The 16,390-nt window shown below is 45.0% G+C and overlaps 1 protein-coding gene across 3 annotated transcripts; it reads left to right on the plus strand.

Annotated features, from left to right (window-relative positions):
• Window positions 1-1,236: 1,236 nt before the first annotated feature.
• SLC13A5 (solute carrier family 13 member 5) lies at window positions 1,237-14,542 on the plus strand. Of its 3 annotated transcripts, none has more exons than XM_074160476.1 (12): window positions 1,237-1,341; window positions 4,059-4,187; window positions 5,070-5,206; window positions 5,645-5,859; window positions 7,151-7,322; window positions 8,491-8,613; window positions 9,158-9,370; window positions 10,173-10,294; window positions 10,562-10,680; window positions 11,932-12,093; window positions 13,313-13,450; window positions 14,177-14,542. In XM_074160476.1, exons 1-12 carry the CDS (start codon window positions 1,237-1,239, stop codon window positions 14,303-14,305), a joined length of 1,764 nt encoding a protein of 587 aa, XP_074016577.1. In that variant the 3' UTR covers window positions 14,306-14,542. The 3 variants fall into 3 exon arrangements, with proteins under 3 accessions (XP_074016577.1, XP_074016578.1, XP_074016580.1); XM_074160477.1 differs by having other exon boundaries at window positions 5,696-5,859; XM_074160479.1 differs by lacking the exon at window positions 4,059-4,187.
• The last annotated feature ends 1,848 nt before the right edge of the window (window positions 14,543-16,390 follow it).

Genomic DNA, 16,390 nt, shown 5'->3' on the forward strand with positions numbered 1-16,390 from the left:
TTTCTGTAACTGCTTGGTTAGACTGTGCTAAGAGACTGCAGGATCAAATTGTCGAGATATGATTTATGCTGCCTTCAATTTCAGGTGGCTGTTGACATCCCAAAAACAGAATATAAAATATCAACAAATTATTTGTCCTCCAGTCCCTCCAGTTGTTCCTTTCTGCCACCTTGATAGTGCTTGCCACCCTTTCAGTAGTGCCATCACTTCTGATTCTGATTCTGCAGCTGCACTGTAGATCGGATCACCGAAATGAACCACATTAAAAATAACCTTTCACGTTAACCTTTCTGGGTTATTTTTAACCCAGACCACAGACAATCCCTCACAAAATAATAGACAGTGAAACACAGCCATGCATGCCTGCACAGACCTTTGTTTTGGGGAGACCCCCACGGTGGTTTTAACTCTCCATTCCCCTAGAGGAGCTCAGTCCTTCCTCACCTCCATGATGACTGAGAGAAAACACACACACACCCCACCCCGGCATGGTTAGCACTCCCTGAACGCCCAGCACCCGAGAGAAGCCGTGTGTCAGCGCCTGGGTCCCTGCCTACAATATGTGTTATTATGAGACTCTGTGCTGGCCGGCAACTCCCTGTGGGCGTTATAAGCAGGGAGACTGAACACCTTCGCACAACCGGTGTGTAGCTCCACACACAGCCACTGATTAGCTCTCCCTGTTGAGGGAGGGTCTGCAGATCAAGAGCCCAGAGGTGGGCTAAGGAGCGGGGAAAGGCCCCATGTCACGTCGCGGCGCCCACACGACGGAGCGGGCCGGCGGCCTCAGCCTGAGGAAATCCCCCGGGGCCGGAGAGGGGCTGCCGGCGGCGCGTCCCCGGGGCCGCTGCCGCCCCCCGGGAGAGGGCGGGACGGCGCGGCCGGGAGCCGGCAGGGGCGCGGGACGGGCGCGGAGACGGCGCCGCACCGGCGGCTCTGCCGCTCCTCAGCCCTGTCTGCGCCGCTGCCCCGCGGGCCGGGCGGGAGGGACCCCGCGTCCCTCAGGGCGGCAGCGGCCGGCCCCCGTCCGGGCGGGAGGGACCTCGTGTCCCCTCAGGGCGGCAGCGGCCGGCCCCCGTCCGGGCGCGGGCGGGCCCGGTGTCCTGTCAGGGCGCGGGCGGGCCGAGTCGCCCCCCGCCATGTCCCTCCCGCCGCGGCCCCACCGCCCCGTACTTAAGGCGGCGGCGGCGGCGGGTGCTGCTCCCGCTCGCGCCCTAACCGTGTGTCCTCACAGAGATGGCCTCGACGTGCCTGCGGCCCCTGCTGAGGTACCGGTCCTTCGCCATCCTCTTCCTCACGCCGCTGCTGCTGCTGCCTCTGCCGGTCACTGTGCAGACGCGGGTAAGTGCCTGCGGGGACCCGAGCTCCCCCGGCCCGGCCCTGCCACCCCGCAGGAGCCCCCCCCGCCCCCGCTCGGGGCCCTACTGCCCTGGAGCCCCTCTCCCAGCCAGCCGCGCGGGGCCCTTCCAGGCTTGCTGGGCACCCAGCCTGCTTGCCCGCTGGCCAACCGGTCACCCTCGCCACGGCATCTCCTTTCCACCTGAGCGAGCAGTGCCCCATCCCTCCGCGTCCCGCAGCGGGCTGGCGCGGGGCCACCCTGCCGCCCCGTCCCCAGAGTGGGGTCCAGGCCTCGCAGCGCACTGCGGGTTTGGCTCCCGAGTGACCGTTGGGCACCGGTGCAAGCAGCAGAACTTGCAGAAAGATCCTCTGTTCATCCAGAGGGTTTTGCCACTGCCAGGACATGGGGCTCCCATGCACCCAACCCGACTTGCAGATTAGATGCAATTCTTCTTGGGCCAAAGATAAATACCTGCATAACTGGCCTGCACATTTAGCATTGTGTCTTGTACTATCTAGTGATGATGGCAGTGGACTGAAAGACAGGAGTCCTGGGTTCTCCAGCTCACGCTGGTGCCGAGGCTCCGAGATAGTTGAAGGGGTGCTGCTGAGTAGCATCCTTCATCGGTGGCGCGGTGGGAAGCCGTGCGCTGTGTGACGTGCAGTGATCCCAACAGGGTTTCAAATGCAATATCCTCCAGTTCACATCCCTCTTACTCCACTGATGGTGATGGCACAACTCCTTTGCTTTCAGTGGAGCTATACCAGAATAAAATTGGAATAACCCAGTGAAGAGTTTGGTCTTTAATGTCTTGTAGCCTCTATGGCAAAATGTCAAAGCTCATCTTATAGTATTTTAGCCTGCTAGAGCTTTAGAGGCTATTCTGGTGCTAAAAACAGTCTTTCTTCTGAGTGACCTGTATTGCTCAGTGTATTTTAAAGGACAGGAAAATGCCATGCATTTTCAGAATAATAATTATATGCGATTTCAGAATAATAAACAGAATTGCCAGCTCTTCTGGTTTATTCGTCTAAGTAATATCAGCCCTACCTTGCAGTTGAATGCTGATGCTTTATAGAAAGAGGAATTCCTGACTGTTAGGCACTACTTTGATCAATATGAGGAAAGATAATTTCCCTAAAAAAAAGTAAGTACGTCTTTAGTTTTCCGGTATTTGAAAGAATATTGTGTCATCAGTCTAATCTGGGAAACTACAGTATTTCACAATGGGAGAGTAACATTTCTGTCAGTGATTACGTTTCCAGCTCCCAGTGAGAAGGCAGGTCACTGTGTTTCCTGTTAACTGCTCCAGAGACACCGAAGAAACATTCTGTGACTGTTCCCATAAATGACAGGTGGATATAGGTATAGATGCAGGTATATATTTAATTCCAGATCTTTGGTTGTGTGAATTGGCTGTGGTTCTTGGAGTTAATTTATAAGCATGGTTGTATTTTTGAACTTCACATAAATTATTTACTCTCCACTCTACAAAGCCAGTGTTTCTTCTGTACTGTGAATTTTACTCACTTGGGGTTGTTTATCTGTCTTTCATACTGGCAACAGATTAACCACAGTCAGTTCTAGCACTTAGTTACTGTGGTACAGCATAAATTGTATCATGAGGTGACCTCATATTTATTAAGGGAAGGGACTTAAATAGGATCTACCTGATATCTTTTAGTCTCTGAAGACGTATTTTTTTCAAAACATGTGCTGTAATTAATCTGGAAACCTGAAGAAAAAAAAATCAAATTACTTACAAAGGCTGTTTTCTGGTTCTTAAGCTTCTCAACAAAATGAAGGAAAACACACCCCTATTTATAAATATCACCTTATGGCAATTTTTAAATGTCACTGTGACACCATTTATTTTTCCAATAAAGTCCTGTTTGTTGTATTAGAATAAAATCCTATAAACACATACTCTAAATTTGAGCAAAGTCTGAACTACAGAACACTGACTTCAGCTTTAAACCACTGTTTGCTGTTGGCTAATGGATGCTTGCTTCTCCTAACAATTTTGAAAGTACAAACCAAGGGAGGCTAGGTTATGGAAATGCCTGATCAACAGCATAAAAAGACAAGTTACAACATTTCTAATCAAGGGAATCCCCTTAGTAGGTAAGCACAGTGAGATTTGGGAAAGTAATTAAATACCTCTAGCATGCTTAGTCACCAAAAATAAGGTAAAAGAGTTACTTTAGGAAGTTACAAACTTTTAAATTATTCAGTGATACAGTTTCTGGGCTCAGGTGTGTGACTGGACACACCTCAAAGATTTGTGAATTTCAGACAAGCTGATCACCCACACTGGGAAATTCAGCCATCCATTTAAAAATAATTAACTCAAAATAGAAATGCCCAAATCTACAAACACTATTAAAAAACCTTGGCTCTGCTTCCCAACTGCCCAGAGGTAATTGCACACTGCAAACTGTACTTACCTAGTTGTGGAAGGTTTCTTTTTTCACACCCTACATTTTGTGGGGGTGCATTAGAACAAACACTGTGCTCAAAAAGATCTTTTTATGCAAGGGACTTCAGAACAAGGTTTAAAAGTACAATTTTAAATCCTCATGTCTCTGCTACCTATTTCAGCATAACTTGTTCAGCTACAGACAATGAAGTGTTTGGGCCCCTTATAAGAGCTACCAAAGTGTTTCTTACCTCTAAGAATAGTTTTTTATGCTTAAATTTGTCTTCCATTTTGTCGCAGGAGGCCAAATGTGCATATATCATCATCATCATGGCTGTATACTGGTGCACTGAAGTGATCCCTCTGGCTGTGACCTCCCTCATGCCTGTGGTGTTTTTCCCTCTGCTTGGAGTTCGGAGCTCTAAATCAGTAAGGAGCGGTTCTTGCTCAATGCAGATCTGATACAGGGGTATCCACTGCTCTGGTCCTCCATCAATATTTGGCAAACAAGCCTGCTAGGAGAGCACTCCAGTTCTGTGGTAATGTTTTTAAACATATTGAGCAGTGTTGAGGGTTCCTGTATGGGAACATGATGAACTAAGTACGCATTTGCCCAAAATGTTACAGGTTGAGGTGGGGCTTGAGGTGGTAGAGGGGAAGGTCCCTTTCTGGGTGTGGATCCTGCTGCAGAAGCAACCCCTTAGTGCTTGTGTGTTCATAACCCATCCCATGAGAGAGCAGTGCTGACATGTCCTCTGGGAGATCTCAAAATGCACAGGACAAGCTGCTTCTGATGGGGTTGGTCGCACAATGCCAGCAAGTGCACAGTGTCCCCTCCAAAGCTCATCCTGGCTGTTGTGCTTGTGCTATAGTCCAAGGGAGAAGCTGTATTAGGGACTGTAACACAGGTTCAACTGCTGGCCAACGAGCTGCTAAGGGCAGATATTGTTGCTAAAGGTGCTGAGAAACCCATTTTGGAGCTCAGCATTTCTAGTACCTACACAATACTTTGAGTCCCTAACAATGTTTTAGGAAACTGCTGTCATTTTGTACTTTATTAACTCCTGATGATCCAAAAAAAAAGGTTCGTAATGCACAAAGAAACCCTGCAGTGGACAGTTCAGCACTTGAGCAGGGGATCCAGGGTTCAAGAAACTGGAGGTGGCTCTGAGGCTGCAGCTGCTCCTTCTGCCCATGTTGGGATGGGACCTGGTGCAGTAAATGGCTTTGAGAGGATGGAAGGCAACATGTACTAGTGAAGCTCACAAAAGGCAACGTTTGGGCCCCTGACCTGCCTTCTCTGTCTTTCAGGTGTGCTTGCAGTACCTAAATGACACAAACATGCTCTTCATGGGAGGGTTGATTGTTGCAATTTCTGTTGAACAGTGGAATCTTCACAAAAGGATTGCGCTGAGGGTCCTGCTGATTCTTGGGGTGAAACCTGCACTGTAAGACCATTACATTTCTTCTTCCTTGCCTGTGTCAATTTAGCAGAGGCCTAGGGATAGTGTTTAACAATCAGCAGGGAACCTTCGAAAATCTCTTTAACTGCATTGTACAGAGTTTCTAGAGGTGAAGTCCGGCAGCAGGAGCAGTTTATTTGTCCTTTAGCCAAAACCAGCTTTTGGCTAAATTCTAGATGCTTGCCATTGGGGACAAAATGATGACAGACTTAATCATGTGCAGACTAAGGAGCTAAATGGCTTTCCAGGATTCCCTCAGTGAAGGTGGCAGAGCTGTCCTGGAAGAGAGTCTGGCCCTGCTTTGTGTTACTAGACACTACACGTATCCCTGCCTGGGCTCAACTGCCTAAATTGCAGTGACTGCAAGGACTGGCAGTGTCTGTGTTCTCTCATCCTTTCTCCTCTGCCTGCTTCTCTCTTCAGCCTCATGCTGGGATTTATGATAGTCACTGCCTTCCTGTCCATGTGGATAAGTAACACAGCCACCACTGCTATGATGGTTCCCATTGTCCAGGCTGTCCTGGATCAGATGGACAACACAGAGCATGATGTGACCATGATGGAACAAGGAACCGGGCAAACAAATACAGTGATTGAGCTGGAGGAAAAGAGTGCGTCAGATCTCCCTTCAGTGCATGGTAAGGGCCTGCTCAGCAGTGAGTTAATGCTACTGAACGTGCTACACTCAGAGCTCCTGAGCTAGAAGGAGTTCTCTGTGCCTTTTACAAGGAGAGAGGATGGTAACCTGTCTGAAAATCCATAAATGCATGACATTTAGGCTTTACAAAATTACTTACAAATTTGTTGACTGCCATTTTGTTATGCTTAGTGCTAAATCCCATGCAGATTGTTACGTTCTTTCCTTCGAACTAGGGTCATCCTCCTGTAGTTTCCCTAGACTTAACTGCCTGCTGAAAAGCATATCCTGTGGGAAATATCCAACCCCGCCCCCCCAGCATCCCACTTTCTAAATCTTGTGATTATCGGTGAGGATTCAGCTTCTAAGCCATGTAGGAACCAACTTATTTTGGTTCTGGGGTATAAATATCTCTCTATTGACCAGATTGCATGTGGAAGTGGGAAGAAGAAAGAGGAACACTTTAAAAGCTACATGGAAAAGAGGAGCTGGTGTCATTTGACTCACAGTAGACAAACTACTCTTTGGAACACTTTAAAGTGTGATCTTACCCTGTTGCTTGACTCCACAAGGTCCTTCTGTCAATGCTGTGTTTCTGCAGTGGGTTTCACTTGACTTGAACCATGTGCAAAGACTCAGTCCCTCTGATTTCACTGCTCTGCTGTGCAGTTGCAGAGGGGTATATTATTAAATACCATTAAAGATCAGATCTACAGTGCCTTTCTCTTTCAGAAGAGGAAGGATTGTCTTGGGAATTTTCCCGGAGATGTGATTTCACTGAATTAGCAAGTTGATCTGCCACGATTCTCTGTGTGACTGTGTGCAAGAACGAGTGCAAATGTTGGTAGCGCATACTGTGTCCCACACTGTTAACCTCAGAGAGCGATGGACACAGCAGCAAAATTTCACACTTGATGTAAACTGACGTAGCATATTGATCTTAATAGTTATGCCAGGAAAGAATTTGGTTTTGGGCAGCGAGTTTTTTCTGCCCATATTCACAGCTGTGGTATTGGAATGGTTCCCGTGACTACAATATCTGGCTGGTGGTAAGCCTCTGTGTGAAACAGGAAATTACTGCTCAGAAACTGTGGCACCAGTATGGACAACAGCATCCTTGGATCATGTAGACCCAGATTGTCAACCTTTCTTTTCAGCTCCCCATGAACATATCTGTATTTTATTTGAATTAAGAGAAATGGCATACACAAACTGGAAGCACTGAGCCTGCAGACCCTGAATTCTCTGCCTCCCTAACTTTACCTGAGACAGGTCATGTTCTTTGTGTCTAGTCATAAGCAATGGACAAGTCCCTGATGACCCCAGATCTTCTGAGGAAAGGAAAATGAGGAAACGCGTGTGTAAGGGAATGACACTGTGTGTATGCTATGCCGCCAGCATTGGAGGAACTGCAACACTCACTGGAACAGGACCGAACATTGTGTTGAAAGGCCAGATGAATCAGTAAGTCATTCTTGCTGTTTCTTTTACTTAGACTATCTTACTCTTTCTGTGACTAGTCTTAGATGAGAGTTTCAGTTGCCAACTGTAAGCAATAAACAGTTGAACTGAGAGCGAGGAATGTGTATGAAGCGATGGGCCTCATTTTTCTGCTTCAGCCTTTTTTAAGCAGCTCTGTGCTGCTATTAGAAGTCTCCTGAGAACCTTGGAAATACTTGTTGGTAATCAACAGCCAGCTGGTTGATCATGAGACACTGGTTCTTCAGCCACCTCTTTTTCAACTGAAATGCAGCACATTAGCAGAGGAACTGCAGTGAAGAGCATCAGAAGAATGTGTGATTAACTCTTCTCAGCACACTGAAGAGAGCTAAAAATAGCTTAGGCTCTCCTGTGATATTATTCCTCCATGCTGTGGCTGTGGAAACTGTACAGATACTGTTATAAAGCAAAGGAGTTATCCACAAAATACTCTCTTTGCTAAACTGAGTTTGGCAATTGATTTAAATGCAACCTAATCTACAGTGGAAGTTTTGCAGACTCCACAACAGTCCCTCAACGTTGCTTTCTTCTGTTGGGAGTACTTCAGCCTCAGCTGCCACACTACCTGCTGGTTTTAACACCCAGCTGGAGATTTGTTATTGATATTTGTCCTCCAGTCATTATTGGGGGACACAGGGAAGAATAAAAAATGCTGTTCTTAAAACACTGGCCTCATTCTTTTAAGCCAACCAGCGACTTTGTCTTCTGTTGCACAGAAGTACAGCTATTATTTTCAGGAAAGACAATTCTTGCACTCTTATTAGAATGAATGCAGAGAAAGAAAGAACATTCTGTCTTGGGGTAAATGAGCAGGCATGTTGCAAGTGAAAATTACCTAGAATGCGTGGGAGACCTTTCAGCAGAGCTTGTCTTACTGAGACCTAAAATATCAACATGAGCTGTTATAGGCATTAAAGTAACAGACAGGGAAAACTAAGGATCATTTAAGTTCTGCTGTGAAATCCAGGCCACCTTCCTATTGACTTCAGTTAGGCTATGAATGTTGCTTATGGTTACTTGCAATGGTTGTCCTTGATTTAGATGTATAATTGTCACTAGTGCATATTAAAGGGAGAGTAGATGACTAAATGTTTTGACCTTTGTACAGAAAGCATTTTTCTTTTCTTTTCAGGTTATACCCTAACAATAATGATATTGTGAATTTTGCTTCCTGGTTTGGGTTTGCATTCCCAAACATGATTCTGATGTTGGTACTAGCTTGGTTTTGGCTACAGTGCTCCTTCATGGGACTCAAGTGAGTATTTAACGACATGATGTTGTGTAAACCCCTCAGCTAATGCAGATCAGCTTATTGAGAAATCTGAATAAAACAAATGCACTGACAAATTATTAATTTTGTAGCAGAGAACAGTTCTATTTCACAGCAACTTTTGAGGCCTAGAAACCTTTTGTGTTCATGGGAGTTGCGCTAAGGGAAAAGCTTTATACGTTCTTAATGTTCAGACAGAATTGCCTTTTTATTTTTCAATTTCACATCTGAGAATTTCGGCCCTAGCAGAGCTAGCATATCTGTTCTGCTACCCTTGATTCAAAACTGGGTTTTTCATCCCAGGTTGTTCCAAATTGGACAGAGACTTACTTCCATTCATAGAACCTGTTCTTCTGTGAGAACTGGCATGTGCCCATGAAATGCTTTGACACACTTGTCATTTCTGTGTTCCTGGCCTCTGCTGTAGTCTGTGTCTGTCCCCACGAGTGACAGCTTCAGAATGGAAAGCATGTTAAATCCCTTTAGTACATTAATACTTACAGTATTTTCTTCTTCCTTTTCCTTAAAGCTTTAAGAAAAGCTGGGGCTGTGGGACAGAGAGAACTGCTAAAGAAAAAGCTGCATGCGACGTGCTGAAGGCGGAAATGAAGAAATTAGGCCCTATCTCCTACGCTGAATTCAATGTCCTCCTAATGTTTGTTTTGCTGGTTCTCTTGTGGTTTACCAGACACCCAGGCTTTGTAAAAGGCTGGGCCACCAGGCTGTTCCCAAGAGGAGAAAAGTATGTTTTTAGGGGTTTTTTCATCCTGTAAAATGTTGGTTTGTGAATCAGATTCACAAATCTGATTGTTGTGAATCAAATTCCCTTGCTCTTACATTCCATTTTGAGTGCAGGGTCGTTCACTCTAACCTTGTCTGAATTGACATTTGCTGGGCTTGATCCTATGGCTTATGCCTGAGATCACCGATCGGTCTATTGTTTGACAGTTCGCACTGCAGTGAAGGCTGGAGACTGGGACGTGGAGCAAGCTGAGCCTCCTACAGGAAGAGAAAATTCTGTAATGCTGGTCTCAGTCACACTGATGTACGCAGTAGTAGTTTGTTTGTATGAGCTCCAATTAGTTGTGGTGTCATCTGAATATTTGGTAATATCATCTCTAAACAGTATCTTAGAACTCACTGGGAAATGGATCTGGTGCTTCGAATGGCTTCTTCACATAATGTCTGTGGCACATTAAGAACACAAAATGCATGATGGGACTATTACTCAGTCCATTTCTTTACACATCTTTCTTTGAGATACCACTGTTGAATCTTGGCTTCACCACAGAGAAGGAACCCTGCTCCCAGGAGCCACTGTCTTCTGTGACACTGGTTATTAATGTGTTGTAGCTAGTTTCTTTTATTACTGTGTTTGTGTTGTGGCAGGTCTAAGAGACCTCAGTCATGAACTAATGACCCATTTTGCTAATGTACAAGCCCCAAACAGGATGACAAAGAGCAGTGACTGCAATAATGGAAGGCAGCCATTTTGTAGGAGAAAGATGTCTATTTTCTGAGCTAGAGTCTCTTTTCTTTTTTAGGTTTATCACTGATTCTGCTCCTGCTGTGTTTGTTGCCCTGTTACTGTTTATCCTTCCTGCTAATAAACCCGAATTCACAGGCTGTAAGGCAAGCGTGTCTGACCCTGAACAGACTGAAAAAGGTATTTAAAAGAGGATTGTAAGACTGGGAGGCAGCTAGCCAGCTCCAGCTAACATGGCAGAAACGTGCTGGGTTTGCATGCATTGCTTCGGGACAGATTGCCTCCCTTGCTTCTTGGGCAGGGCTGGGGCACCGTCCCTGCTCACGTGTGCAGATTTCCCAGTAATATTCATCTGCCCGTTAGGTCTTTCCCTCATATCTTATAGAACAGGAGACAAGATCTCTTCACTCTCCTAAAACATGTTCTGCATTTCATTTCTCACTTCAGATATAAAAAAAACATTTTTATCAGCCCCGTTGCTGGACTGGAATGTGGTTCAGAGGAAGATGCCCTGGAGCATTGTGCTGCTGCTGGGAGGAGGTTTTGCTTTGGCCGATGCAAGCGCAGTATGTCCTGACAACTGTTTTTCTCTGACTCAAAGGCGAGCTTCCCTGGTTTGTTATCTGGTCCTGTGTTACTGGGCATGCACCCAAAGGCAAACACAGTCGAGATGTTCAGATCTGGAGGCAGATCCAAATTAGCAAAAACTGGGAGGAGAGGTGAAAGCTTGTGCCTCTTTTTCAGGAATTTGTGTGCTCTGACCAAATTTCTCCCAATTTATCTTACCTCTTGGAGGCTGCTGAATAGTTTGGGATCATCACTGGACAGACCAGAAAAGCAGCCTTTCTTATTTCTGTTATCGTCCCAATCCCAGCCCTGGCTAGAAAAATAGAAGTATAGATAACACTTGTAAGATTTTCAGGACCATTTGAAGTTTTTTTAAAGGATATATGTCTTCAGATTTAACGCAAACCACTACTGAAGTCAGGAAGAAAATCATTGTGGGTAGATATCTTCCAAAATTGTGTACGGTGGGGTTTCTTGCACTTCTTGTCAGTGGCTGTTGCCAGGCAATATGCTGCAGTCCATAAACCCATGACTTGATCCTGTGTTCATAAATTCACGGAAAAGGCAGCTGAATTTCCAAAACAGGAAAGACTCTTGAGGTGAACCATATTGTTTCCTTCATCACTTCAAAGATGCATCTAAATCAAAGCAAGTCTTAGCTATCAGCAGTGCCATGCTTTGGGGAAATTCATATTCAGATCTAAGTTTTGAGGCCAGGTTCATTTAAAACATGGGGCAAATTAAAGCTCTAGGGCCTTGCATTCATCTACATACATTATACATACATTATTAAAGCTCTAGAGCATTAGAAGACATCAAGTGAAAGGTTTTGTAAGCTGTCTGAGTCAATCACTGCCTGTTTCCTTAGAACAGAGCATTCGTACAGCATCAGTATCTTCATAAACCTTAGAAAAATAAGCTAGGAAACTTCCGAGTGGTACATGAAGTATTTGCGATAGTCTCAGCGATAATTATTTCTGTTTAGCAAAAAACCAGAATTTTGTAACCATTGTGTGAGCAAGTATTTGGGTTCCATAAAAATCAGGAAAGTTGGGCTCAGTATTATGTCCAGTTGGCAAAGAATTTCTTTTAGTGTTTGTGACAGAGCATTGTACTTTCCCAGATGGTGTTTCTATAATTAAGGAGTCATTTAGCATTATTTAGTAGGAACATTACACATAACTTGAGTTCCCTGCTCATGAGCCAGGTGTTCTAAGCCTCACTGAAAAACTTTTTTTTTTTCTTGCCAGAACTCTGGGCTCTCAGCTTGGCTGGGTCATCAAATGACTCCACTAGGATCTATCCCACCCTGGGCCATTGCGACAGTACTTTCGCTTATTATAGCTGTCTTCACTGAGTGCACCAGTAATGTCGCCACAGCCACCCTCTTCCTACCTGTCTTTTCATCCATGGTAAGATCACTTCCATCCTGTTATCCTGTCAACCAGGAGATCAGAGTTAAAATTACAGTCTCTAGTGGCAAAGCAATATCGTATTTATTTTCTTGAATGTTGCTTCAATGTTAATCTGAAAGCCAGCAGTGAAACAGTCCATCTGACAGTGTGCCATAATGGACAGCAATTTTAGCTCATGTTCACTGCTATGTTTATAGCATCACGTGTAGATAGAAAGTGGGAATGCAGACTTCGTCCATCTGCCCCCACTTATGCCTGGAGCCTGAGAACCAGCTCCTCGGGGAAGATGCTGATTCAGGATGCCTGTCCCATGGCCCCCCCAGCTGAAAGGGAAAGGCAGCTCAAGCCTTCTGTGCAGTGTGTCCCTGGGCCCTGGAGAAAGTGAAGTGAGAGTCACTTTTTTAATAAAGATCAACAAACATCAGTTACTTCTGGTCATTTTGTATGTGAACCATCAACTCAGAACTGGAAAAACACACACACAAAAAACCCAAACCAAAACAAAAGCCAGCACTTTCTATTTATCCCTTTGAACTGTTCCTTCATCTTCATGGTTTTATGCTAGAATACAGAAAGCTGTGGGCCTGGTTATTAGAAACGTGTCATTTTCCATAGGAAGCCAGAACAGTTTAAAACTTATGGAGGAAAACCTGGTAAGTTTTGCTGCCTTTTCAGAGCAGAATTGAAATTGTAGCATAAAGGAAAAAATAGGTTACTTGGTTTTTTAATTTAGAAAGTACAAACGCTTTATTCTGGACCATTTCACAAAGTAAAATTATCCCAGTCAAGGTGCTGAGCTATTAGTGACTTAAATTGGCACTTAAATTCTGAGTCCCACAGAGTTTATGTAGCGTCTAAGAGTGTTACTCCACATGCCTAGTAATTATAATCTCATTTCTGTGTTACCCTGGAAAAAGTGTGGTCTGAGGTCAAAGAAAAGATCATTGGATAAATTTGACCAGAACTCCAAATTATACCATACAGCAAAACAAACAACAAGAAAGAACCAAGCATTGTTTTAAAGTATTGTGGGATGGGAAGCGAGAGCAAAGTTATCTTTAAGCATGTGTGGATTTCAGAATAAAATGCTTGTAAATTACCCTGGTGATATACCAGGAAACAAAATGAGCCGATGTGTCTCAATGGTCTGGGAAATGTTCTTTATGCTTTTCTTTTGGAACACCTCCAGTGTGATATTCTCTGCATTTCATTGCAGGCTACATCTGTCAAGATCCATCCTTTGTACGTTATGCTGCCGTGTACTCTTAGTGCTTCATTTGCCTTCATGCTACCTGTTGCAACACCGCCAAATGCGATAGTGTTTTCCTATGGCCACATCCGTGTTTTGGATATGGTAAGATGAGAATTACCTGGTCTTTTATCTGAAGCTCTCCATTGCCTTTATCCTGAAATATGGCAAAGGTTTAATTTTCTTAGCTGAGTATTTCCAAAGTCCCAGGAAGCTCTTATGGGCTGGAACTCTTAGGAGGTGTTAATACTGCAATAAAGATTTGCATCTCTGAAGCAACAGCACCTTTCTCACAGGCTTTGGCAGACTTACATTTTTGATTGAAATTAAAAATTGACAAGTCATAAGTATCTTTAAACACTGAAGAGTTAAAATGCAGTCAGTGCTTTCCAGTCTTCTGGGGCTTTGGCAAGTGTAGCTGAAGCCTTGTTTCCGCTGGAGCTGAAAGCAGAAGGTAACAATCAGTTGCCCAGGGCTCTGGTCCTCTGGTTGCCTGACAGGCCACACAGTGCCAGATTCTGTCCCCAACACCCAAACGTTATTGGGTTTCTAACTGGAGACTTGAAGGGGGAAGAAGTTCTTTCACTAATAAGAGCAATTTGTTGCACATCCTGTAAACTGCTAGCCTAATTATACAGCAGTGTTCAAAGGTTTTGCACAGCGTGTTCCCTGGTATTTCCACCTAAGTAAGAACCCAGGGCAGTGAGTACAATGGCTATTTCTGTGATTTATTTGACCATGTGTGTCTTGTGTATGTACAAATAGGTCTTGCCGCAGTTTGCTGTGCTGTTGTTTGGTTATTGTTGTTGATTTGGACTTTTGTCCTCACAGGTTAAAACTGGAATAGTGATGAACATCATTGGAGTCCTCTGTGTCACACTGGCCATCAACACATGGGGAAGATCCATGTTTGAGCTGGACACATTCCCAGCCTGGGCAAACACAACGGCTAACCAGTGAGCAGTGAAGAACTCATGGCTTAAACAAGGAAAGGACCCTTAATACTACTCCCTGTTGCCCGAAGGCCTATACAGTCTCATCACCACTTCAGAGACAGTCACACAGCAGTTCAGGCATGAAACAACTCAAATTTATTCTGGTCTTTTGTCTGGACCTCCAACCAATGTCAAGATTTAGCATTTATTGAACTTTAAATAAAGAGAGGGCAGGCTGTTGTATCAAATGGTTTGAACCGTCATATCACTGGTATGTACTTGTACATTGTTAGCATTGAACACTGCACTCAGGCAGGGGCTGAAAATTCATTAACTAATACATCCACAAGTCAGCAGCTGTACAGGGAAATCCTTGTTGTCACTTGTCTAGTGAAAGAAGGGGTATGGTATGGTGTGATGTGATACAGTACAGTATGGTACGGTATGATTATGGTATGGTACGGTACAATTTGAGCAACCTCCATTTGAGCAACCTGCTCTAGTGGAGGTGTCCCTGCCCATGGCAGGGGGTTGGAATTCGATGATCTTTAAGGTCCCTTCCAACTCTAACCATTCTATGATTCTATGAATTATGGTAGGGTAGGGTACGGTACAGTATGTTTTAGTCAGTCCTCAACCATACGGTGGACTCCTTCCAAGTCAATATCCAACACATTTTCCATTGCCTTGTTTTCGCTACCAGATCTCACTGCATATAGACACCCTTATTGAGGGTTGAGATAACATAATTCCATGCTGGATTCAGCTGATGTCTTGGGCACTGATGATTTAAGGCTGGCTTTGTGTTCCTTGCACTGTGACACTGGCAGGGATAGGAGCCTTTCCCTCTCTCAGCCACAGGACTTCACACCTATTGTGAAAGTCCCTGGATTAGCCCCTGATGTGTCTTATTAAGTAACTGTGGAATTTTGGAGTGGAGACAAGGCATGAAAAAGGCTCTATTTGAATTTGTAAAAATGCAGTAGCCCAGATATTAGGTGCTGGCTGACACGAATGGGAGTTGTCTTGTGTACTTTGGATTGCAGGTCCTGTGAGAAAAGTATTTTGTAGGACCTGTTTATGTCATTTCTGAAGCAGAAGTAGTTTATAGAAAGATTGGTGTTGGACTAGGCGTATTTGGTCAGTGGTACGTGGGTGTTTTCCACTCAGCCCTGGAGACGAGGCTGGGTGGGAGGTGAGGCAGCACGTTACAGCGGAGACACCTGTGGGCATGGCCGGCGTTCTGCTCCCAGACTTGTTGTGCAGCCTCATTCACGACAGTTCTCCTCTTTTTGCCTCAGTTTCCCCTCCTGAAGAAGATATCATGGTACCTATCTACCTCACAGGGGTGTTGTGAGGACATAAGGGTCAAATTCTGCACCCATGGGGATTCCCCACCTCATGATAAGGAGTGCAAGGTAGAAGCTACAGAATTGTAGAATTCTGGCCAGAGTATCTGGCCTCTAGCATAGTAGTGTGTGTAGGATACTTAGTAGTTTTGTTATTAACATGTATGCTCTTTATAGAACTGGAAAAATATTCACGTTTGTCTTTAATAGTGAGAAAAGTATTTATCCACAAAATGACCATGTGCTTTTCTGAACAGAAAACTACTTCAAGAATGATTTGATTTGATTTTCGTGCCTTTATCTTCTGTGGTCTTTCAAGGTGCTGGGCACCGTGAACTCTCCTGGGGCTGTTGTTGCACCCTCTCTGCCCAGCTGGCGCGGCCTCGTGCCTCTTCCATGGAACGGTGGAGCATGTGGGGAAACACTGCTCTGCCTGCAGAGTCTGTCTGAGGAAGAGACAGTTCTAGTGCCAAGGAGGAGCTTGGTGACAAGCATTTGTCACCACCTGAAGCCTATCACTGTATTTGGTTGAAGAAGATGAAAGCAGGAGCAGTGAAGCCCCTCCTGTGCTTTGGCAGGTATCTGAATGCATTTGAGAAAGGGACTTTTTTCTGCCTTCTGATGGACTTCACAGTGTGAGGACACTTCACCACTGCCAGGAGCTTCACAGTGCTGCTCTTCACTATCGCAGGTAACAGAGCCGGGGTGCGGGGGTGGGCGGCACTCAGCTCATCTGTCTCAGTTCACGCACATCAAAACTC

The sequence above is a fragment of the Numenius arquata genome, chromosome 18 (assembly GCF_964106895.1).
Source record: "Numenius arquata chromosome 18, bNumArq3.hap1.1, whole genome shotgun sequence".
In the NCBI taxonomy this organism is placed as follows: Eukaryota; Metazoa; Chordata; class Aves; order Charadriiformes; family Scolopacidae; genus Numenius; species Numenius arquata.

Bases quoted from the DNA above. Each gene is read 5' to 3' on its own strand.
- SLC13A5 (XM_074160476.1), top strand. From the start codon at position 1,237: ATGGCCTCGACGTGCCTGCGGCCCCTGCTGAGGTACCGGTCCTTCGCC. The intron at 4,188-5,069 runs GTAAGGAGCGGT...TCTGTCTTTCAG, and splicing joins GAGTTCGGAGCTCTAAATCA to GTGTGCTTGCAGTACCTAAA. The intron at 5,860-7,150 runs GTAAGGGCCTGC...CTTTGTGTCTAG, and splicing joins AGATCTCCCTTCAGTGCATG to TCATAAGCAATGGACAAGTC.